The sequence below is a fragment of the Ochotona princeps genome, chromosome 4 (assembly GCF_030435755.1).
Source record: "Ochotona princeps isolate mOchPri1 chromosome 4, mOchPri1.hap1, whole genome shotgun sequence".
NCBI classification, from domain to species: domain Eukaryota; kingdom Metazoa; phylum Chordata; class Mammalia; order Lagomorpha; family Ochotonidae; genus Ochotona; species Ochotona princeps.
In genome coordinates, this window is record NC_080835.1 from 95,747,702 (window position 1) to 95,773,567 (window position 25,866).

A 25,866-nucleotide genomic window follows, 5' to 3' on the forward strand; every position below is an offset into this window, starting at 1 on the left:
TGCTATATTCAAGGAGAAATCTGTCTCCATTGGTCTTTCCAGGGTTAATTTATTATTACTATTATTATCATTACTATTATTATTATTAAAAAGAGATGAACTGGAAGTGAACCGCAAAGGTGGTTTATATGAAGAGGATATATGAAGCCCTTCTCCATATGTGTATTCAGAATCTTGTAAAAATTATAATTGCTCCTTGAATTATGTTTAATCTATTCGTATTGTTGCTATTGGAGTTCTAAAGGTCATGTGAAACTACTTCCTCTTTGATTTGATGGTCAAAAGAAATGTTATCTATTGCAATCCTCTATCAGCACAAGTAAAACTGTATGCAAATTGTTATTTTTGGTTGATGGTTTTGTGTTACTAAAAATATTCATACATGGACTCAAAGGAATGCAATTCCATCTCCCCTTAAAGAGTGGGAACTACCACTCTGGATGAAGTTGTGGGCTATCCATGTAGAGACATAAGTCTGCATGCTTACTGAATCTTGGAGCTCAGATTGAAATTAAGCAATGGTACAGGCTGTTATTTCTGAACGATGCAGATGTGATAGAATTTTTGCTTTATCTTACACTATAAACTCAGATTTGCTCTTGGGAAGCACTCCACATTGTATAATTGTTCTATAGCTCTGGGACCTATTGAACTCAGTATAATACGCTCTAGACTCATTTATTTCCCCCTGGAGTTGCAATCTAGTGTTACAAACTAGTGAATAGAAATAAGGCAGCTATCTGATTGTTGGGGTGCCAGGGAATCTTCCCCAAATCTGGAGAAAATGTCCATAAGCAATTCTTCCCTCATACAGGGGCAGTTCCTACCTGCATAAAGAAGTTTGGGTATTAATGAAAGTGAAGTGTAAAGAAAACTGAATTCGGAATCTTCAGATTTGGGTATGACTTGCTTCTCACGTTTTGTTTTAGACCTATCCAGGTCTCCCACATGAACAACAGAAGCCTGAGTACTTGGGCCACTCTCTCATGACACCTGAGCACACTTACAAGATGCTGAATTAGATGCTGACACAGTACATCATCTCAGAACCCACAGATTAGTCCTCCAAGTCACAGTACCCCACCTTATACCTAGGTTGTTATTGTTTTATTTAAAATGAAAAGATTACATGTCCCAAGGTGCTGTGGTAGGAAATTAAAGAAACAATGTTCATAAAACATTCAATTCCTGGATATATTTTTTTCAATGTAGCACCTTTTTTTGTGTAATTCATAACTGCAGACCTGAAAGAATTGCATCCCAACAAGCTCGTACCACCCCTAAGGCATTTCCCTTCAGCAGCATTCAGGACTTCCTCATGGTATGTGTTTTTATTTTTTAGGAAATATTAAGATAGTATCAGGTTCTACAATGGTACCATAGCTATAGTCACTTTTTATTGTTTTATCTATAACATTCTTTAATATTCAAAAGCAGTTTATCTCGTGAGAATTTTCCTTTCCATGTGAATATGAAAACTAAGATTTTTAAAAAATAATTCCACATCTTGTTACTGGTTATTCACTATGTTAAGGCCCACAACAAATCTGCATAGTAGTGTTCCAGGTAGTTAAGCCAGACATGATGTCTCTGCTTCTCAGGGCAAAATCCCCGTGGGTGTTCTCACAGCAGAAGGGTGCGAAATCCTGTGTCTATTCAGAGCTGGGTCGGAATCATAGCTTAGTCTCTTTACAGGTATATGATCTATTGTAAGTCGCTTTTCGCTCAATTTTCTCTTCTAATGAATGACTGCTTTGAGACATAGTTAAGAAAAAGAGACTATTGAATTTAAAATTTTGCAAACATTCAATCAACATTAACTGTTATTTTTATTAAATCATTTCTATAAGGAAATTTTGCCACATGGGCAATTTATAATCTTTCTTTGAATGTACATAGTTTATTAATATGACTTTTAAGATGTGTTTGCAAGACAGATACATACTTAGATGATCATTTAATATATTTATGAGCTTTTAAAAAAGTGACTCTCGTGGTTGATACCTACATGCCTTTAAAATGTTTATACAACTGAAGTGAAGGTGTTACAATGAACCACGTGAAAACAGTTTAATATTTAAAAGAAACTGAAAATCGTCCTTAGTATAAAGCACTGAAATCAGGAATGGAATCCATTCTCTAGAAAGCAGACTTAAAGGGGGTGTATATATATTTTGCATGGTAAATGTTTTTAATTGTTGCCTCAGAGCAACCTAAGACAGAATCATAAGAAATGCCCAAAAGGGAAGTATAAATATTTTTCTAAGTATCAAGTATATTTTTCAGCACTAAAATTTCTCTGTTTTTGATATTTTTACTTAATATTTCTCTGAAAGAACTATCTTTCTATTCACTTCAAATGCTCCCATGGCACATGGGTGTATAAGCTGCTCCAAAATCTTTGACCATTTTCAACATCTGTGTCATCTTAGAGTTAGTGTTTGTTGATGATCTTTTCTCTTCAGAGTTGTTTATATTTCTTGTGTGTTTTGTTATTTGTTGAATAAATTCAGATTGTATTCCGGACACTATTCATGTTAAGCTATTAGACCCTGGCTGCTGTTAAAATTTGGGTGAGAATATGTATATATATTTACCTTAACAAATCATCTATTCAATTAGCATCAAATAAGCTATTTGTAATACTTTCTCTATGTAATGTTTCCATGTCAGTTCAATTCCCAAAACCTACATTAGGTTTGTATGCACATGTGACAGTCAAACAATAGCAAAAATATTTAATATCTTAGACTTCAGATCACTGATTATATGTCTTCTGGCCCATTCTACATGTCCAGTATAGTGGTGAGTCTGACTTTGTTTCCTTCCACAACTTCTGTTTGTTTACAAACATGTACACATTCTCACTTCACACCGATACATGTAAATAAACACACTACTACATACATGAATCTTTTTTCCAGAGATTGCAAATTTCTCCAAATTTTGATTTCTCATGTCATGGCTACATAATCTCAAAATTATTCCTATCCTTGAGGCACAGATGAAATTTTACATGGAAAGAAATAAAACAGATTCCCTAGCATTCTATGATGACAGAGGCCCCTTTTGTCAGATTCGCTTGCATAAGGCATGAATACCTAGTGGAGTTCCAGCATTCTGAGCAGCCACAACACAAGCTCAAAATCACAATAATAAAAAAGTAAAAAGCAAAAAGTGAAAACTCATTTATATGTGAGCCTCTTCTCCAGACTCTGTGCTTTTCCCACCAACCATCCTCTTCTGTTGACTTTCCAGATTTCTTATATAACCAACTTTTATTATTTTAAAAAGGTTGTGATTATAATCTGGGAGATTTTGGTTTCCTTATCAAACATGGTTCAAGCCAAATTTCCAGAATCTGCTTAAGAATTTGCATGTCCTTATATTTTTATAGCTCTAACCCAAATAAGAAGGTTGGTTGCTAAAATATGAAACCAATACACCCATTAGATTGCTTATCAGTTTTACGTAAAGCCTCACATTTTGGAATATCATGTTCTTTTTAAAGTCCAACGTTCTGAAAAAAATGAGGAATGTCTCAATGGTGACCATGTTTATCCTGCTGGGCATCCCACACACAGAAGGTCTGGAGACCATGCTCTTTGTCTTGTTTTTGTCCTTCTATATCTTTACCCTTTTGGGGAACCTGCTCATTCTTCTAGCCATTGTTTCTTCCACTCGGCTTCACACGCCTATGTACTTTTTCCTGTGCAAGTTGTCTGTTTGTGACATATTTTCCCCTTCTGTGAGTTCTCCCAAGATGCTGTTTTATCTCTCAGGGAACAGCCAGACCATCTCCTATGCAGGCTGTGTGTGCCAGCTCTTCTTCTACCACTTCCTGGGCTGCACTGAGTGTTTCCTGTACACAGTGATGGCCTACGACCGTTTTGTTGCCATATGTTACCCTCTACGCTACACGATCATCATGAGTCATAGAGTGTGTGCCATCCTGGCCATGGGGACCTCCTTGTTTGGCTGTACCCAGGCCACCTTTCTAACCACTCTGACTTTCCAATTTCCCTATTGTGGCCCCAATGATGTGGACTATTATTTCTGCGATATCCCAGTGATGCTGAAGCTGGCTTGCGCAGACACGTCGTCCCTGGAGATGGTGGGGTTCGTTAGCGTGGGCCTCATGCCCCTCAGCTGCTTCCTTCTCATCCTCACTTCCTACAGCTGTATTGTTCGCTCCATTCTTCAAATTCGATCTACAGAGGGCTGACGCCTTGCGTTCTCCACCTGCAGTGCCCACCTCACCACCATCCTTCTCTCCTTTATGCCAGTGGTCCTTATCTACCTGCAACCCACTCCCAATCCTTGGCTTAATGCAACTGTTCAGGTACTGAATAATCTGGTTACTCCTATGCTGAACCCTTTGATCTTTACCTTAAGAAATAAAGAAGTAAAGTGTTCGCTGAGAAAAGTACTACAGCAAGTGACTACCTTTTTTAGAAATGTGGGATAGCGGATCAGCAATTAACCTGAGTAATACATTGCTTTGCTTATAGAATTTATTTTTTTGCAATAGAGAACACAAATATTATCATCACTTGAAGATGATGTCTTCCCAATTGAATAAATATGCCAAACATTGCCTCCGTTTTTCTTTTTTAATTGCTATTCTTACATCCTCTTCTTTTTTCCTATCTTCTTAGGATATGGCCCATCCTAATCCTCAATGGCACTATTACATAATTGCCCACTAAAATGTCTGTGTTGACTAAGATCCCATTTTATAGTCTGAGAATTACTAAAGAAATGAATAGGCTCAATCATATATGGCTTACAAGTGATGTCCTGTGACTTCCAAAATACAAGAAAACTGTTGATGCAAAGTATTTATTCAAGGAAACTAAGATCTAGAATAAATGACTCAGAAATGCTATCCTACGTCATCCACAAAGTTTGTCTGTTAGTCTTAACACCTGTAACTAGGACTTAATTGGGTATCAAGGTGACAGGAAATAAAAGAGAATGTGGAGAAAGTAGATAAGCAGAATATGTGAGAGAGTGACTGGGTCTATTCTAACCTTTTTCTCATTGTGCTCTCTAGCATGGTTTGGTATAATCTGCTCACACAAAGACTTTGGCTTTAGTTTCCTCACCTTTATATCCCTTTCTTTTCCATTTGACTCTGTGGTGAGACATGTGCCATTAAACCTAGACAGTAATTTGATGGGGAAAAACACAATAAGAAGGGGATGATGACAGATGAAGGGAATAATGAGGCCACGCTGATGGGAATGAAAGGGATGGAAGGAAAAAAAGAGATGATGGGGAAGGAAAGAGTGATGGGAAGAAACGGGGGCTGAAAGGAGAGGCAGGGACAGAGTAAGAGACAGGTATTCTATCACTTTGGCTCTTTTCAGAATCAGGGATCAGTCACCAAATCGTCCAGACTGAACTAGTGAGAATATTGTGTATGGGTTTCAGGTTAGAAAATTGAACAAGTTTATAAAAATAGTATTGTTTCCTGATCTCTTCTCTAAAGCTCTGGGCCCTTTGTTTTCTTAGTTTAAATTCTGTTTCAGAATCTTTTAGGTAGACACACATATCCTTGTCATTCGAGACTCATGTCAAACATAATTTTATAGGAAATCTTCTTTTCAAAAGTAAAGTTCCAATTCCTCTGTTATTTGAATCACACTTGACAAAATCATCATTCTATTGCTTCTAAGTTGTCATTACCTTGAAACAAGCACTAGAAAAAACATTAAACGAATATAAAAATTAATATCACCCATCAAAATAGGTATAAAAATTCATGACAAATGTTGCTATTTGAATCCAGAAATATGTTAAAAAGCAAATATGTCTCTAGAAACTCAGAATGTAAGAGACAATCATACAGTTTACATATAAACAAGACAAACAAGAATGATCCATGTAAGCTTAATCTCCTGAAAAGATGCAAAGAAAGCATTCTACAAAACCCTGATAGTGTGAAACATCAAAAAAACACTTTCTGGAAACTACAAATAGATTAGCATATCCCTCAGCCCATAGGAAGTCAACTGCTAGGGTTGAAGAAGTGGTGAGCAAAGATGGCAGAATGAGATGAGGACAAGTTTAAACAGAGTTGGATTAGCTGAGGTGAAGCAGAGAGGGAACAATTCCAGGAAACACAACATAGTCAAGGAGCAGAGGGACTCCTAGAGACCCATGGACAAGGGGAAGCAGCAGAGACAGCAGAGTTGTGTTACAGTAACTAGATACCCCAGTTACAATCAGTGATTGGAACTCCACAAGTGACCAGGTGGAAAGGAGAATTTACTGGGAACTTACGCGGTGGACCCAATCATAGAACTATTTTCCCTGCTGATCTACTTGGTCCAACTACAAACAAAACCACAATGGTAGAGCCCAAGCACTTTGGATGTAGAAACAGGATTTATTTTGTGGCCCAGATACCTACCAGTTCCAAATCAGGTGCTATTGTCTGTACTGAGAAAAAGGCTGTGATGGTAGAGAGACAAGAGAGCTGTGCATGTACTAAGCCAGGACAGAAGTAATTTTTGGCTCAACACATTGCATTGGTCCAACTGGGAAAACAGTGCCAACTTGGTATCTTACAGGTTAAATCCAACATCAGTTCAGATGACACTCAGACCTAACAGCCAGTGGGTTGGATTCTGACAAGAAGAGAAAAAGAAAAAGGAAAATCTGTGCAACCCTATGATCTAGGACAGGTGGTATCTGTCTACCTCTGGGTACTACTGGAACCAGCAGTGGGAGAAATGTTGAGCAGGCATCAGTGAAGCCAAAGCATGGGATCATAGGGAATGGAAAGTGGCAGGCCAGGATCTGGGACTACAGAAAATGGGATGGAATCCTAACACAAGAGCCCATAACTAAGCCTTGCTGGAGGGAACAGCATGAGTGATTGCAAATAAAGAACTGAGTACTGAATGCAGTCATTAAAATCAACCTGTGGGCCAGTGGGCAAAGCAGCTTAGAAACCAGACCTAAGGAGAAGAATCTGTTATTCAGAGTTGCAATGACCAAGAGCAAAAGAGACAGTGGCACAATGAATATTACTGATGCCTCCTCTACAAAGGAGCAAAATCCTTTGTCAATCTTGGAGGTAATTTAGCAAGATATCAAGGAACTGGGATAAGGAATTGTTAAAAAAATATTATAAAGTTCATTAAAAACGATAAGAAGAATCTACAGAAATTCAAACAACTTACAGAACACTTTAAACAATAAATAGATTGAAATAAAAGCAAGCCAAATTACTATAAACAAAAAACACAATGCATCAAATTTTAAAAGTGCCTCAGGGATAGAATGAATAAGGCAGAAGGAAGAATATCATAATTGGGAGATATCTCTTGAGGTAATGCTGAAAGAGTCAAAAAGCTGGAAGAGGAAATGAGTCAAGCTAAGGAAAGCATTCGGGAATTAAGGAACACCATTAAAAAGCCAAATATAAGAGTTATGGAATTTCTAGAAGGCACGAATAAAGCTGGGTTCAAGGATGTATTAAATGAAATAAAAATTAAGAATTTTTGAATATTGAAAAATATTTGAGAAACAACATAATGGTTGGAAGGCACAGAACTCCCACTAGGGTTGACCAACATTGATCTTCACCATGACATATCTTAATGAAGCTTTCTTCAGTTGAACATAAGAAAAAGATCCTAAAATACTCACATTAAAACATCAATTAACTTACAGACCAATCCCAATCAGACTCATAACTAACATCTCAGAGGAACTCTACTGGCCAGAAGAGGCTGGAAAGACAGATTTTAGATTCTGAAAGAAAAAAAAATGGCCTACATTTGAAAATCTACTCACAACACCTGCTGATGGGGATGTTGGTAGAGAGGTACCCTCCTTCACTGTTGATGGGATTGTAGGTTAAGGCAGTCACTACAGAAGTCAGTACAGAAACTGCTAATATAACCTAAAATTGATCAGTCATATGATTTGGCTATCCCACTACTATAAACATATCCAAAGGAAGTGAAATCTGTATATGAGAGAGGGACCCCCAACCCTGTATCTATAGCAACATAATCAACAATAGTGAAGACATGGAAACAACCAATGAAAGAGGAACAGATAAAAAAAAAAAACTATGGTACATCTGCTCGATGGGAACACTACACAGTCATTAAACAGAACAAAATTCTACCATTCACAACAAAATTGTACCAACTGGAGAGTATTATGGTCACTGAACAAAGTCAATCCCAAAAGTACAAATATTATATGTTCTCTCCAACATGAGGCAAACTTCATGCAAAATATGAGATCTATAGATACATAGGTGAACATGTATACTTCACTGTATCTTCACTTCTCAGTACTGTCTTGAAGTTTCACTCAAAATATTGTTCCATTTGACTCATCCTTAACCTTGCAGATTCTACTTTTCTTGCTTTACATTGACTCTCATGATCAGTAACCAAAAGTTGGGATGTTTCTCTGAATGGCAGGTTGACAAAGTGAAGACGGTTCTGAAAAGTAAGACAGTTGACAAGCTCTTAGAACATAGCTGAACCTGGAAGTTTTTCACTCAAGACTTTACTTGATCTATGGCTGTCATAAAGCATCGATACATGTGCATTTGACACTTCAATCCTTTTTCAGGAATAGCCACACTTCCTTCTCTGTCAGTGGAGCACATAACCAGAAACCCAGGCTGATTCCACTTATTGACATAAATAACTTGAGGAGATAGTATTTGCTGTCGTGGTTATGCCATTTGAGTGACTATCATCCCACATCTGGATGTCAGGTCCAGATTGAAGCTCTGCTTCTGATTCCAGCTGCGTGCTAAGGTGCGTCCTGGGAAGCAGCAGGTGATAACTCCAGGGATGGTGTCCCTGCCCCCACAGAGGAGATTTGGATTGAGTCATCCTGAGCTCCTGGTTTTAGCCTGGTTCTGTCCAGGCTATTGCAGACATTTGAGAAGTGAAACAGCAGCTAGAAAACCCTTCTGTCTCTTTCTCCATATTTTAGAGTGTCCAAGAAGGGACTGGAAAGGCAGACATCAGGTCAAAAGAAAAAGAAACCGATGCAGTTTATGTTTGTCTAAGAAGTCCAGAGCACAAAACTTCTATTACCCAGGATAGTCTCCATTCAACCAACATCAGAATCAACAAACAACAAGAATGAGAAAGGAAAAAAAAAGAAAAACAGTTTTTAATCTATGCCTGAAATGCCTCATACCCTTCAGGGTGACATTTAGTAAACAAATCTTAGGAACTGGGGTGAAGTTCTCCAGGACACAGAACAGTCCCTCATCTTCATTTGGCTTCATTCTAGACACACAGGAAGATAGATGGCTTCCAATCCTGAACTCCCAGCTCCCAACTTGGAAATCCTTCTGTCCCCTGTGCTGCCAACCCAGCAAAGCCCTGGGGTGGAGCCAGATTGAATTATGAGCTCATTAAGCTCAGTCACAGTCACCAGGGGTAGCCACACTGAGGGGGCTGTCACTCAGGCCCCATGACCTTCCTGGCTGTGGATGAATGTGGTGTGTTGACTGGCTGTCCCACTCAAATATCATTTTGGAGACAGTTGCTCTGTGATGGCTAACATGGCCGTCATTGTTCTGCGTTTACATTCAGTTACATGATTGTCTTCAACAGATCCAGTACAGCAAGAGAGCACTCAGTAAGCTGCATAAAACAAGTTCAAAACACTAACATGGTGCATTGTCACAGCCCTGAACACTGAGTCTGACCATAAGTCCTGAGGTACCTCTGTGAGGGGACCAAAACCTCTTTGCTTCCCTGATACAGACTTGGAGCAATAAAAAATCCTTAGTTCTAAAGGGACAGTCTTAAGACACAATGAGCTAAGCCACTGCTCATGAAGCCAGTATCCCGCAATCAAAATGAGAGTTTGGTTCCTGGCTCTGGTCCAGCTTCCTGCTAATGAGTCTGGGACAGCAACACAGAGTGGGCAAGCACCTGGGTTGCTGTAGCCCATGTGGGAGATCTGGATGGAGTTCTGGGCTCCTGGTTTTGACTTGGCAGAATTGGAAAGGAAGCAGAAGAGCTGGGAGTCCATTGGACATGCCCCTGTGTAGCCAGCAGCAGCCCAGTCCATGGTATCACCCTTGCCCTGGTCAGGATTCTTACAGGGCACTTCTCCAGGAAACCGGTGGTCTTGCCCTTGCCCTCACCCTCACACTCAGCTTGGGGCCCCAGGGTCTCCAGTCACTGTCGCTTCCTGCTGCCCAGTGTCTTACTAGGCTTGTACAGCTGTCGGGCACTTGTACCATGACAGCTTAACGCTGTCCAGAAGAAGGTGATGGTCCTTCACTAGTGCTGCCCTCTCTATCACACCACTCATCACAGGGCACCCCCTGACTGTGGCTGATCTGCCCTGAGCCACTCCGGGTGGGAGCACCTGCTACCCCTAGCCAGAGGCATGGCCAGGACAGCGTTCAAGTGGTAGAGTTTGTCCAGGACAGGGCTCTAGAGCCTATGGCAGAAGCACTGCTCAGGGTTGAGGGTCTTGGAACCAATGCCCTCGCTGTCCTGGTTTCCTACCTTGGGTCCAGGCAAGGGGAGGCTCTGCTCCGGATTGGGCGGGGAGTGCGGACTTACAACTACCTTGTGCCCGGGCGCCCGAGCCCAGCAGTAATATCGGCCTTGCTTTGAATCCTGCAGGCCGGGTCTGGTGGCAAGGCCGATGCCCTCCGGCGTCAGATGTGGCTCCCAGGCCGAGTAGATCCCACTTGGAATGGGATACAATCACAGGCAAGAGTTGGAGCCCAGAGTTCAGGGTATAGCCAAGCCTAGCCGGGTTCACACGCCAGGAAATAGTGTGTAACCTGGAGAGAGCACAGTGTGTGGCAGAGCTGTGAGGGGGAAGCAGCCATGGGGATGTCTCCCTGGGGAGACCCTCTCTTGGCCTTTTCTTCCCCCCCACCACTGGTCCATAGAGTGTGGGGTTCCTCCTGGTGATGCTGACTGGGGCTACCTTCTCTTGGACTTCTAGGCCCACAACCAGGAGCCTCCAACACCCTCCTCATACCCCACTGCTTTCCACAAGGCTCATTTCTCTCTGGGTAAGGAAGGGTGCCTCCCTCAGCTCTGCCAGAGTCATCTGAACTCATCTGAACTGATTTTGTTTTCATGTGTCAGTGACGAAGTACAACTTTTGAAATTTTGGGGAGCTAAGGCAATTTGGAAAGTAAAAGTAAACAGCCAAATGGATCCAAAGGCAAACAGTTTGCCATACAGGAGGCCTGAGAACCAGAGAACAATGGAAAACTGCTCAGGGCAGCCCGCTGGGAAATGGCATGTTGGCTGTGTTGCTTTCCAAACAGGTTTCAGAAATCACTTGCCAATCATCCTTACCACCATATGGGTCAGACATGTGACTTACTAGTCCTTATCTTGGCTCATGTCATTGTTGCATGTAATCCCCATGTAATACCACATTGGTGGTAGAAATTGGAGTTGGCTACCGTTATGGTTTTGCTGCCCATTGTTCCATACCCCAAACGTAAACTTGAAAGATGTTGATATGGGGTGTACACAACACAAACACATTCTCTCTCTCTCTCTCTCTCTCTCTCTCTCTCTCTCTCTCTGCAAAAGATTATTAGATTCTATTTTTCCAGATGTACTCTGTTGTAGCTAGAGCAATTAGAAAAAGAAGGGGATGGCACTGCGGCTCAACAGGCTGATCCTGTAATTGTAAGAGTGCCAGCTTCATACATGGGTCTTCGCTGAAGTCCCAATTGTCCCACTTCCCATCCAGCTCCATGCTTATGGCCTGGGAATGCAGTGGAGAATAGCTGAAGTCCTTGGGACCATTTACCCACATTGGAAAGCCAGAAGAATCTCCTGGCTGCTGGCTTCAAATCGGCTCAGCTCTAGCTGTTGCATCCATTTCTGGAGTGAGTCACCAGATGGAAGGCTTTTCTCTGTTTTTCTTCCCTGGCTTTCCAATAAAAATATAAATAAATCTTTAAAAGGGGACATCCAAATCACAAAGAAACCAGGTTATTAATCTTTGTAATTAACATGATTTCATAGAGAGAAAGCCTCCAAAGATGCCACCAAAATACTGATATAACTGACAAATTCAGTAACATTGGAGGCTATGAAGTCGATATACAAGAATCAGTAGCACTGCTATAGACCCAATAATTCCATGCCCAACAGCTATCATAAAGAAAAATACCCAGAGGCCCAGCATGGTGGTCTAGCACCTAAAGTCCTCGCCTTGAAAGTGCCAGGATCCCATATGGGCATCTATTATAATCCTAGCAGCCCCACTTCCCATCCAGCTCCCTGCTCGAGGTCTGGGAAAGCGGTCGAGGATGGCCCAAAGCCTTGGGCTGCATCCATATGGGCGTCCTGGATGAAGCTCCTGGCTCCTGGCTTTGGATTAGCTCAGCTTCAGCTGTTGAGATCACTTGGACAATGAATTATCAGATGGAAGATCTTCCTTTCTGTCTCTCCTACTCTTCGTATATCTGACTTTGCAATAAAAACAAATAAATCTTAAGAAAAAAAGGAGAAGAAAAAACACCCGGGGAATAAATTTAACCACATAAAAGATCTCTACCATGAAACTAGAAATCATCAATGAAAGACATTGAAGAGCATATTTAAACTTGGGGTTAGCATGTAACCCCAAGTAATGTGTAGTCTTATTTACAAAACTGTATTATTCCAGCACCTAGACTCAGTGTAAGTGACCATACCAGGTAACTACACACCCCAGAGAGCTTACACTTTACATCGTGACCATCATTCTCCAATATCCTGTAGTTCATCCTGAAAAACTCCCTTCATATAGGGCAGGTCTAGTGGTGACAAATGTCAGGGTCCTTCCAACCTTCATATTCAGACTCCAAACTCAGTGTCACATTCATAAAGCAGGAGAATCGAGGAAGTGATGAAGCCACAGGGCTCTACTGTCCTGATCAGGAGGACTGACATTCAAACACACACACCATTTTCCACCTACTCATTCAGTCCCCAGCCAGCCACATGGCAAACGCTGGGCAGGTCAAAACCAGGATTCCAAAACCCCAACAGTATCTTCCAGGTGGATGGCAGGAGCTCAAGCACTTGGGCCATCTTCTGGTGCCTTTGCAGGCACATGAACAGGCAGCAGCTTTAGAAGTGGAGCAGTCAGGATTCTACCTGGCAACACGTGGTATACCAGCTTACCTTGCAGTAATGGCACTGTAATGGTCCCTTGAGGACACCCTAAGAAGGCACTATCTTTGCTTAAATTTATTTTTTGATTTACTTTTGTGCTTTGAATCAAATTACTTTTACAAAGAACTTTTGTATTTCTTAAGGGCTATAATGTACTATTTCAACACACATACAAAGCTTCAACTGACCACACCAGGCCAGCTGCCCTTCTGTGTCTTCGTTGTTTCCATGAAGAAGTGAGGTTGTTAGGAGCAGAACGTGAATTCTTTCCAGACAGCAGCTCTCAATATGAGATAGCCAGAATAAGCCCAGAACCCTAAAATTTTGCAAAGTCTCTATATCTACCTGCTGTTCTGAGGACCATGGTGGAGGATGTGGCTCTCTGGGCAGACACTATGTGGCCTTCCACACCAGGACTCCAAAGCCACAAAACCTTCTGATGAGCACCCTGGTGATGATCTCAGGAGGAAATGATCATTGAAGACACCCTTCCCACAGCTCTGTAGATATGAATCATGTACCTGATGGTGTCTTGGGCAAATGAACATTTGGTCTCAGCATCATGATGCCAGAAAAATGAACCACCATTTGAGACTCATCACTCAGGGTTATAGGAGAAGGAACAGAAACTTCGAGTGTAGATGTTAGGAGATCTTCAAATGACAAAAGTTATTATCACTGCTTTAAATTAGAAATGAAAAGGCCACTCAACATCCTACATGTTTCCATGTCTCAAAAAATTGTTATCAGCCTCTACCACCAAACAAAGCAGAAAGCTCCTGGCCTGCTCATTTTTAATTAAAGATTATGAAGAACATCTCCTGTCATTTTCTGTGTCTCTGGTTGGCCCATGTCCTGTACTGACTGAGTTCACGAGGAGCCATTGTTATGAATTCACATGTGTGCAAGTCCCTGGCTGGGCTCTCATTGGTCTAAGACTAGCTCTGACTTCATAAGGAGTCATTACTATGATGTAATTCCCACAAAATGTATATATAGCCGGCAGCTGGGCCTAGAGTTTTGTCCGCCTTACCCAGGGAGCTATACTTGGTGACCTGTGTGACTTGGACCCATCTACCCTAGCAGTTGTGTTGGTGTGGTGTGTGCTTTTTTTTGTTGTTTTTGTTGATTTCTTGTTCTATTTTGTGTATTCTTGTGCCCATTTGATTTAGTTTGTTTTTTTCTACCCATTTGTTGTTTTGCCCACTTTGTCCTTTTTTACAGTTTTGCTTATTTGCACTTCCCCCATTGCTAGTTAGCCAGCTCGGTGAGGCTTGTCAGCAATAGCGTATTTAGTGGCTTTCCCTCTTTCTTGTTTTCCGTTTTATTGAGATAGACTTCTTGCTTCAGGTTAGTCTAGCCAGTTACACATTAGTCAGAGGCAGTCAGTCCCATTGCGATCCCTTTTTTTGTTATTAGTTAGCTCAGTTAGGGTAACTGATTAGTTAGTGTTTGTGAGCGAGTAGAGAGTGCAGTTCAGAGAGCGCAGAGAGGGAAAACTGGACATGTATACCACCTGGTCCTTTCATCCTCCGCTTCCCGGGTACGACTTCACAGAGATCATCGGCCAAGGCGGCTATGGCGTGGTGAAGCTCGCCCGCCAGTTGGCCACGGGTAGGGACGTGGCGGTGAAGATCTTCCTGCGGGAACGCCGAGGCACCGCCTCACACAGTGTGGCCCGGGAAGCAAGCATGCTGCGCAGCCTGCGGCACGACCACATCGTCAATCTCCTGGATGAGAAGTGTCTGGGTAGGTTTGTGTTCCTGGTTATGGAGCTAGCCAGCAGAGGCACCCTCCATCGTTATGTGTGGGAGCGAGGCGGCCTGGAGGAGCTCGAGGCCCGCTCGCTGTTCGCCCAGATCCTATCAGCGGTGGACTACTGTCACGCCAGCCGCGTGGCACATAGAGATCTCAAGCCAGGCAACATATTGTTGGACACGAACATGAATGTCAAACTGGCTGACTTTGGGTTGAGCCGCCGGCTGCCTGAGGGAGCGTGGGTAAGGGGCTTCTATGGGACCCCGGAGTACTGTGCTCCAGAAATGTTTTCCGGGGAGGATTATGATGCCTTTCAGGCAGACATGTGGAGTTTGGGGGTGACTCTCTTTGGGATGCTGACAGCGACACTGCCCTTCACTGGGGCGACTGCGGGGGAGCTGCAGAACCGCATCATGGCTGGCCACTATGTGCTGCCGCGGCCCTTCAGCCTGGGCCTGACGGACCTGCTGGGCTTCCTGCTCAGCGTAGAGGCCTGGGCGAGGTTCACGGCCGAGGTGGCCAGGACGCACTGGTGGTTTGGCACCTGTGAGGAGGTGCGCCCCGAGAGCCCAGTCACTCTTGTGGAAGTCTTAAATGTTCCCCAGGACCCAGAAGCCAGGCAGTACCTCGCAGGGCTAGGTCTGCTGCCTGGCAGCAGAGAAGAGAGGACTCTGGACCCTGTGCCCCAGAACCTGGGGTTCCAGCCACCTTCCGTCTTACCGAGCGCTGGAAGCCACAAGACGCAGCACTGCTTGTGTTGGAGCTCCATCCATAGCGATACTGCCTGCTCTCCACAAAGCTCTTTCACAGCCAGCCGCTTCCAAGAGAGCTCCAGTGAGTATGTCCCCCTGTACCCAGTCTTTGCCCCTCTGTTTCCTCTGGAACCTGGGCCCCAGGCCGCCACAGAGGCCCACAGCCCTTGCTCCTTCTTACTAGGCCACCTGCAAGAAGAGAGAAGCTACGTTCCCAGTGCATCCCAAGAGTCACCAGTATCTGAGGCCTCCTGCTTCAAGGCCAGCACCAGCACCCCAAAGCGCCTCTCAGATCCAGAAGTGGTGACAGCAAGTGAACCTGAGAATACTGGCACCCCAGCCATCACCAAGAAGAGGAAGAAGGGTTTCCAGGGTGTCTGCAGGAGTATCCTCAGGTTCCTGCAGTGCACCTGCTGTATCCGGCAGGCTCCAGACACAGGTCCCAGCCTGCACTCCCGAAAAGTGCTCCTGCGCTCCCGAAAAGTACTCCCAGAAGGCTCCCCGAGGTGCAGGTGAAGATGAGTCTGGGAGTTGAGCTCCTTCAGATTTTCCCCCTGAGATTTAATTTGGTAAATAAAATATGGATTATATGTTTATATGGATCTGGTCTGTTGTGTCTTTTCCCTCTGTGCACCTTGGCAAGGTCCTATGGTGTTGACCAAAGGCTGGGTCTCAGAGACTGGGGGTAGGGGAAGCCCAAAGCTTACAAAGGCCACTAGAGGGATGGGTTCTGAGGTCTCTCACAGCAGGCCGTCTCAGTCTACAGCGATGGGCACTGTAGCAGAGCGGAAAGACTCCCCAGCCAATGTCCTCCCACATTGTGAACAAGACCCCCAAGGGTCACAGACGTCGACCTCACAGTGTGTGGGTCACCAGCTTAGCAGTCTTTAACAGCTGCTGGGGGCAGCAGAGTAGGTTCATGCGGCTGTGTGCCTGGCATACCCTGGGTGAGGCAGCAGACAGAGACAGGCCAAGTACCTGCAGGCTGTCTGCCAGGTGTGCAGGTCAGCCGGGGCCCTGGCAGGACCTCGGCCTTCACTAACTGCCTGTGCAACTGCGGGTGAACTTGAAGCCACAAAGAAGAGTGGAACCCTCTGGCCCCACCTGGGGAAGCCATGGGGATGGGGCCCCACACCTCTCTGGAATAATTTTTAAAACTGTCACAATTTTTTCCACTTTTTAATTGAAAAGTCAAATTTACAGAGAAAAGATTCTCCATCTACTGGTTCACTCCCCAAGTGACTGTAACGATCAACAATGAGCTGATCTGAAACCAGGAGCCAGAAGCTTCTTCCAGGTCTCAAGGAACAGGGTCCCATGGTGCTGGGCTGGTCATCCTCGACCACTCTTCTAGGCCACAAGCAGAGAGCTGGAAGGTAAGTGGAACAGGCAGGGTGGTTGATGGATGGCCCCTAGGTCTCTGTCTGCTTTGCTCACGTGCGAGGCTGTCGACACCGTGTCCCCAGGGGAACTGCTGACAGGAGTCTTGGCTAACCAAGACTCCAACCTGGCCTGTTCATGGGACGTGCAGCTAGAGCAATGGGCTGCATCCCAGTCTCTGTTCTCTGTCCTTGGACCAGCTGTGCTAAGACCTGCCTGGTAAACAACTCTGAGAAAGTTACATGTAACAATCTTCCTTTTTTTCAGCCACATTTAGTGAGTTTGCCCCAAGGTGTAGCTTCCAGTTCAGGTGTAAGCTTATGTGGATATGTAACTTTTGGTTCATCTGCCAACGGCCTGAGGCCTGGGTCCAGAGACAGAGACATACTTACTAGCCCGTCACAATACCATTGTTGGGTGGGACAAGTGTCGGCACTGCCATTCTGCCTGCCCCCTTTTCTACTCTATGTAAGCTTGTAAGTAGTTCTTCCAAACAGTGAACATCTCTCACCAGTTTGTCTCCTGTGATTCTGTGGCTGAAGGACACTGTTGTCTCACCACTCTGTGGTCTTGGGGTGTACTAGACAGAAACCCCCCGAGAATCCAGACACAAACCAGCACCCATACAGGATTCTGGTTCATGCAAGCTGAGGACTTGAGCCACTAGGCTGTCATGCCAGGCCCAAAACTATCAGAACTTTGAGGTTTGTACATTCTTCTGTTCCTGAATCTTTAGACATTCAGTGCATGCAAGCATTCTGACATATTTTACAAAGCCAAAATCACACACAAAAGCTTTACATGGACTAGATTATCTTGAGGTGTGGACCCTGAGCAGGTTGGTAGTGCCCCAGGCTGGCATTCTGCACCACTGGAAGACCAGGCCTGGAGCCTCATCGATTAGCCATGGAAAAGGTGGCTATGCAATTCCCTCGGATGGGTATTTGGGGATGTGTTTGTCAGGGGACTGCTAAGGAAGTATTATAGCTGAGGATGACTTCTGGTGGACTTCCACAGACTGGGTCACTGCAATCACAGGTAAATGAGGGTATTGAGGGGTGATTTGGAAGGAGTGGATGCCTGAGGACATGTCAGGGTCAGACTAGGACTCATGTCCATGCGGGAGACCTGGGCTGAGCTAGCAGTCCACTAGAGCACAGATAGGGCTACAGAGATACCTGGCAGGACTATGTCATAGTACCTGCCAGTTAGTGTTGGGGCAGGGAGTGGGTCATGATAGGCTGGGCCATGACACTAACCTTCACACAAGAGAACAGGGTCTGGGGGTAGATTCTATGGGGAATTTGTGGGCCCATTCCTGTGGGAATATAATACCTGCTGGTTTGTGTGAGACCTCAGTGTGGTGAAACCAAGCTAAGCATAACCACGAAACTCACCCACACATTCATAGGAACTGTGGTTCTGAATAGGCCAGGTTTTCCATGGTATGCACCTGTGGACACACAAAGATTGTGTGGGGGGGCAGGCCAGGACACAGTATCCACCAACACCAACAAAAGCCAAGACTTGAGAGCAGACTATGCTGGGCAGTACACTAACACCTGCTGACCCTCATGAGAGCTGGGTCTGAGAGCAGGCCTCGTGGGGAAACCAGGAAAACTCCCCTACTAGGCTGTAGCTCCCACTAGTGAGCATCAAAATTAGGGCTGGGTATGGGCCAGACCAGGCAGGGATGCTCCACTTGTTGGTAGGTGTATAGGCTGGCTTGGGGGAGAAACTGGGAAAGGCTAAACCAAGTCATAGCACACATTGGCACAGGTGGGAGCCAAAGCAGATGTGTGAGCCATGCCAGGTTAGCCTTCTGTACATGCCTATTCACATGACAGTTGCAGATGGGAGCAGACTGGACAGCGCTTAGACTGTAGCATCTACCACTGAGAGTTGGGATTGTGGGCAGGCCAGGCCAGGCTATGACATCCAATGGCAAAGGCCAAGACAGAGCAAGGGCCAGGCCAGGCTGGGTGAGATCAACCATCAGCATGCACAAGACCTGTGGCTGGGAGTGGTCCTATCCGGGGAGTTAGGAGTGGGCCTAGTTTCGGAACTTCAGGGACTCCTAGGCCACTGCTTCTACTGGTAAGCAGGAGAGTTGAGTCTGGAGGCACAGTATGTTGGGCATTGATGCAACACCCTTCAGTCCATATGTGTGCTCGGTTTGGGGAAGGGCAGGGATGGCTAGAGCCAGAGTAAGTACAGACCAGGCAGGCTTTGCAGCAGCATCTGCTGGCAAGTACCAGGACAGGGTCCACGTTATATCAGGCTGAATCACAGTGCCCCCTGGCAAGCAAAGACCTGAGCCTCAGAGTGAGTCTTCTGTTAGGCTATATCTGTCACTGGTGTACATGAAAGCAGAGCTGGGCGGGAACCAGGGTGGACAACTGATAGCATCGTAGTCATACTTGTGGGCTGGGTCTGATGGCAGGTCCATATGAACTAAACTGCAGCACCCGTGGTATGTTCAAGAGTTGGTGATAATGTGATGGGATAGACAAAAACTGCTGTATATGCCAGCACACACAAGAATTGGGGCTGGGGTTGGGGTTGGGGTTGGTGATGGCTATTGAGGGTCTCAATATTGAGGCTACAGTCCCTGCTGGTATGAGTAAGGGCTGGCTTCATGGCAGCTGGGTTGGCCTAGGCCACAGCACCTGTGGATTTGTGTGAGAGGGGCTGGTGGTGGAACTGACCAGGCAGTTACAGTCACTGTTGTGTGAATGGGCTGATGCAGGTAGTGGACTGAACCAGACCAATACTAACTGGTACACACAAGAGTCAAGTCTGAGGTTACCCCAGGCGAGGTTTCTTGGGGAACTTTGACATTTTTCAGAATCTATAAGAAAAAGCTCTGTAGATAATGACAACAGATTGTATAAGAGAAAATCTATCCTCTTAATACATTCTCAATGAACAATAGGAAATCGAGATTTTAAAGTGTGATTTGCAAAGGCATCAGACATGTGAAGCTGATTTGTCATAAATCCAGTGGAAGAAACAGATTTTTTGTAAGAACATACAGTGAATTGAGAGAAATTAAAGCTAAGAATAATGAGCTTCGACATCAAAAGGTTCAGTAAAAATGTTAATTTTGCTCAAGCTGATTTACAGATTCAAAGCAATCCCAGCCAGAATATCAGCAGACATTTTTGCAGGCCCCGGTCTCCCAAGGATTAACTCCACAGCTTAGCTTGCTTCTCAGAGGGTAACAGGATGGGCAATTTTGGCCTGATACATCTAGCCACTGGCTTAACCGCAAGTTCCTGCTTTCTATTTGTCAAGTTATCTGCCAAGTGATTGGATAAACACTAGGAGGAACTGGAGGGATTTAGGGTGGCCACTAGAGGATTGGATAGACACTGGGAGGAACTCAAGGGATTTAGGGTGGCCACTAGAGGATTGGATAAACACTGGGAGGAACTCGAGGGATTTAGGGTGGCCACTAGAGGATTGGATAGACACTGGGAGGAACTCAAGGGATTTAGGGTGGCCACTAGAGGATTGGATAAACACTGGGAGGAACTTGAAGAATTTAGGGTGGCTACTTGAGGACTGGATAAACACTGGGAGGAGCTAGGCATAGTATAAAAGAAAGCCTGGAGTTTCAATAAAGATCAATCGATCGATCGATCATTTTTTCGCATTCGGCATTCTGTGTACTGTGTGTTGTCTCACTGCGTTGTCTTTTTTGTAACCCTAGTCCCTCCGCTCGGCTCAGGGTACGTGGCGACATGGGCATTGCCAACACATTTTATAAAAACTAATGAGCTAAGATTAAAACTCACAAGTAAATATAAGAAGCCCAAAATTTTAAAAAAAAGGAAAAAAAGGTTTTAAAGAATAATGCTGATAATGACTTTCGAATATAAAAAATATAATAAAGCTATAGTTAATGAGACATGGTAGGTAGGTATCAAGATAGACAAAAGGTCAGTGGACTGGAATAAAGATTGCAAAACTAGGTCCATCGACACATGATTGGTTGGGTTCTATAAGACATGTGCCCAGGTGAGCTTGGGCTTCTGTACCTGCAGAACCATGTGTGACTCTCAAATCTTTGTATTGAACTGAAGAAGCCAAGAAAAAGCCATGCATGTGTGGTTTTAAATAGATTAAATTCTTGAAGCTGTCGTCTACTCTGACAAACCTGACTTCTCTATTACCTAGCATGACACTGACAGCAGAAGGAAGCTGGAGAAGGCAAAGCATCACTAAGGTTTTTGGAGTGAATATTTTAATTGTCTTTACTGAATAGATGATATCATAAACGGATATGACACATATACAAAAGTACGCATTTATAAACTTTAATGTTTACTTTATGTAAATTATGCCCTGAGAGAACTGTTAAAAGTTTTGCTGAAGAAAAGAGCATGTTAGTGCAGGGAGCTGGAGGGGCACTGGGAGAAGTCCCCTCCTGCGACACAAGGATTCAACATGGGCACCAGTTCAGGTCATTGCTACCTTACTTAGCATCTAGCTCTGCTATAACATGCCTGGGAAAGCAGCAGGGGATGACCCAAGTATTTGTATTCCTGTCGGCCATGTGGGAGACCCAGATGGTTTTCTGGATACCTTTCTTTGTTTTAGTCCAACTCAAGCATTTGCAGCCATTTGCAGAAGGAATTAACAGATAGAAAATCAATCTCTGATTTGGAAGTAGAAATGCATACTGTATTGTATCTTCACATCTCGATATTATAGACTCTATTATACAGTTGCTCAAGATGACTATATGTTCATTCATATTTACTTGTACATTTTAAATTGTATATTTTGCATGAAATTTGCCTTATATCAGAGAACATGATGTTTGTCTATTTGAAATTATTTCATGAGCATAATGGTCTCTAGTTGGGACCATTTTGTTGAAAACACTACACGCCATTCTTTTTAATGGTTGAGTAGTATTCAGAAGAGTAGATATAACATGTTTTCTTTCTCCCAATGAAACTGTTAAAACATATATTGACAACAGGATGTGGGACTTTGCAATTGTCCATACCCATAGTGTCAGGACACACTTACATAGCAGAACAATGGACTTACAACTGTTTTTGAAGGACTACATTATTGTAATAAAATAGGAAGAATCAGTGAGGGGAGACAGGGCAAATCTCATAGCCATTGCAACTATATAATTAGATAAATAAATAAATTCAAAAAATAAATTAACAGTCATATATGATTACAGCAGCTAAGAAAAGGAAAAAATCTTTCTAGCTCTTTGCTCTCTCTCTGTCTCCTCTTCTCTCTTCTTTTCTCTTTTCCTTTCTCTCTTTTTCCAGCCCTGACTTATGCATCTTAATAAATGAATAAATATTTAACAAAAAGAAAAATAGGCCATTTCTGATCATTTAGATTGGCAAAATTCATATATGTTAAGTTAAATTTAAACTAGAAACTTGAATGCATATATACTTTATTTAAACATAAAACATTATGAGAAAGTATATTGGAGCCCTGGAAGCATGCTTTGAAATTTAAAAAAAAGATGAAAAATAATGTCTCTTGTTTCTTTTCTGCACATATAATCCTTTAAAATGTAAAAATTGGTTGAAAATGGAAACGGAGTAATTTGTACTGGACTGTGGAATATCCTAAAATTCTTACAAGTATAATTTCCCACCTTTATATTTTTATAAAACAATACCACTTTTCACATGATGTCCACAGTATAATGACAACTATGGAAGCACTGTTAATGGTTCCATCACTCCAAGGACAAAGCTTGATGTTTGTTTAGAACTGCAGGGATCATGGGATTTCTGGGATGATGCCAACGAACATGCACTTTGTTTCTTCATATTCCTCAGCCCCTGAGATGCTGGCCCCTAAGGAGAACATATGCCTATAATCATTTCCTTTAGGTCTAAGCAAATTCAAATAAATATTCTCCTCAATATTTGCACAATAATGTTCCCAGGGATTACTTTTCTTACTTTGGTTAGTTGAGTCTTAAACTGCCCTTGTTCAAATATATTTGAATTCTCAAGCAGAATCAGCTCCACTAGCTTGTCCAAATCTGAAGTGTCTAACAGCAAAAGCTTCTGTGAGTTACTCGGTGTGTATGCATGCATGCTTTTTGGAAAGCAGTAAAGGTTTAAGCTCAACAGCACTTTTCTGGAAGATAATGGTCAGGTAAGTCACAAATTCTTACCTAGCTTTGATAAAATGCTTTAGTTTCGATTCAACTGACTGCAGAAGATGGTTACAAATTCTTAATATTTGTGTGGATTGAGCTGCTGTTTTATACCCACTGAAAGAGACATATCAAGCAAGGAGGGTCTATAGCAGACCCATTATGGGCACATTTATTATGCGTACAATCCAATTATGTTTCCACTCCTTCAGCATCAGACTGGCTTGTTTCCAGTACCAAGGCCATTCACATTCACTGCTCTCATTTGCACCCAACTTTTCAGTTTATAGAGCATCTTCATTTGCATTAAATAGCATCTTATTGCTGTGTTCGATCAGTTCAGAAATTTCTCTTACTAAACAAACAGTAGCATTGATGTACATACTCAACATCTCTAATTAGTCAATTTATGAATAAAGAGCCAAGCTCCTGGGATAAGTATGTGTCCTAAAAGTTAAGATGTGTGTGTCACACATGGGAGTATCTGGAGCCGACTTCTTAAAGCCTCTTTTTTTATATTTAACATGACACTTTATGTTTAGTTTGCCAACATGAAGTGGAATCTTATGTGCAACTTTGTAGGTGATAAACATTTTCTTTTTTTGGCATTTTTATTGCATTTCTTTTTAAAGCAAATACTGGGGATATAACTAATGACTAACATGTAACCCAGTGCCTAACCTCTATGGAGACCTGGATTGAATTCCTTCCTCCCAGCTTCCATTACTGTGTACCTGAGGAAGGAATTCAAAGATACAAGAGTCTCCCTTCCTTCCTTCCCTCCCTCCTTCCTTCCTTCGCTCTTTCCTGCATGCCTGTCTGCCTGCCTTCTCTTTCTCCTCTCTTTGCTCTCTCATTCTCAGTGCATACTTAAATAAACGCCTCAAGCTCCTGACTCCCAGTCCATTTCATAAACTCCATTTTCTGGGTCAAGTATTTTGCTTAGTGGTTAAGATGCCTATGTCTGGGCCCAGCATGGTAGCCTGGCGGCTACAGTTCTCACCTTAAACATGCCAGGATCCCATATGGGCACCCGTTCTAATCGCAGCAGCCCCAATTTCCATCCAGGTCCCTGCTTGAGGCCTGGGAAAGCAGTTGAGGACAGCCCAGAGCCTTGGGACCCTGCACCCACTTGGGTGACCTGGAAGAAGCTCCATGTTCTTGGCTTAGGATCAGCGCAGTTCCAGTCATTGTGGCCACTTGGGGAGTGAATCATCAGATGGAAGATCTTCCTCTCTGTCTCTCCTCCTCTCTGTATGCCTGACTTTGCAATAAAAATAAAATAAATCTTAAGAAAAAGATGCCCATGACTAAGTTTGAGTCCCATCTCTACTTCTTTTCCCACTTCCTGCAAATGTGTACCCTGGGATGGAGCAGGTGGTGGCTCCACAGCTTGACATGTGCTTCCTGGGTGGTAAATATAGATGACATTCCCTCCTCCTGTGTTCAGTTGTTATGAGCATCTGGGAAGTAAAACAGCAGATAATAGTTCTGTGTCTTTGATTATTTTAAGTTATGCCCTTCTCTACATTATCTTTTCAAGTAATGAATTCAGAATTGTGTCCAGACTCAATATAACATGAAAGGAACTCCCAACATTATGTGACATTTTTATCCCAGATAATTAAATTTGTGTCTGCTTCTGTATTTCTTGGTTGCAATTATGGAATAAGAAGCTGCTGCAGAATGTAAATGCTTCTAACACAAATATAAGTGCTTCTTTCTAGAGATAAGAAGTCTCAGTCTTAGACTTCTTACTGATTTCTTGCAACACCTGTATTCTTTAGATACTCCATCACTCAGGGCTCTCACAGTATTCAGAGATGTTCAAGAATCATTGTATCTCATAACTAGTCCTGCAAAGAAAGGTTAAGCCAGCTTTAATGACACAATCTACATGGGAATGTTTAATCATTAATCATAAGTGTATCAAATTGGAGTTTATAACTTAAATTTGCCTAAAAGAAAGATATAGGAAGCATGTAATTACAGCCAAGACAAATGCAAAAAGTCAAAGAAAAATAAGACATTCCTGTGTATCACTGGATATGATGCTTTAGTGAAATATTCAAATCATAACTGAGATGTGGGCAGGAGTTGATATATAAAAAATCTGAAGGAAGGAAAGATGAAGAATAGATATGCTGCTTCCACCAGGTCTGAGATTGTGTGCTGGATGTTCTGTTCATATGACAGAGGCTCAAATGGACTTCTATCCTGGATGTACAGCAAAGCAGGGTAACTAAATTTGTCATAAAAATAAAATGAAATATAGAAATAGAAAAGAGATTTCCAAATTTTTTAATATATAACACAGTATCTGTTAACAGTTAAAATGAAGTCTAAATGTGATTGACAACTTTTATTTACCAACAGTTTTCTAAAGTCTTTGCACGCAGCATGCCCACATTCTGATGATCCAGAAAATCATTCCCCAGTTGTACCTTTCCTCTGACTTTCAGAGTCAAACATTGGATTTCCTACTCAACATACCCATTTGGTAATAGCCTTTAAATGATATTACGTGCAAAATAAAACAAAAAGTTCCTCAACCTGCCTATAATACTGTTGCTCTCTCTCAAGCCAATATTCTTGATCCCAAACTTCCTAATCTTCTCAGACACTCAGATTCAACAAACATCATCCATCCCAAAGCAATCCATCA

The 25,866-nt window shown here is 43.0% G+C and overlaps 2 protein-coding genes across 2 annotated transcripts; both read left to right on the forward strand.

Annotated features, from left to right (window-relative positions):
• Positions 1-3,529: 3,529 nt before the first annotated feature.
• LOC131480107 (olfactory receptor 10D1B) lies at positions 3,530-4,519 on the forward strand. Its single transcript, XM_058662555.1, has one exon. It carries the CDS (start codon positions 3,530-3,532, stop codon positions 4,223-4,225), a length of 696 nt encoding a protein of 231 aa, XP_058518538.1. The 3' UTR covers positions 4,226-4,519.
• A 9,991-nt stretch (positions 4,520-14,510) lies between these two features.
• On the forward strand, positions 14,511-16,180 carry LOC131480015 (5'-AMP-activated protein kinase catalytic subunit alpha-1-like). The gene has a single exon (XM_058662329.1). The coding sequence runs from the start codon at positions 14,660-14,662 to the stop codon at positions 16,178-16,180; it is 1,521 nt and encodes a 506-aa protein (XP_058518312.1). The 5' UTR covers positions 14,511-14,659.
• The last annotated feature ends 9,686 nt before the right edge of the window (positions 16,181-25,866 follow it).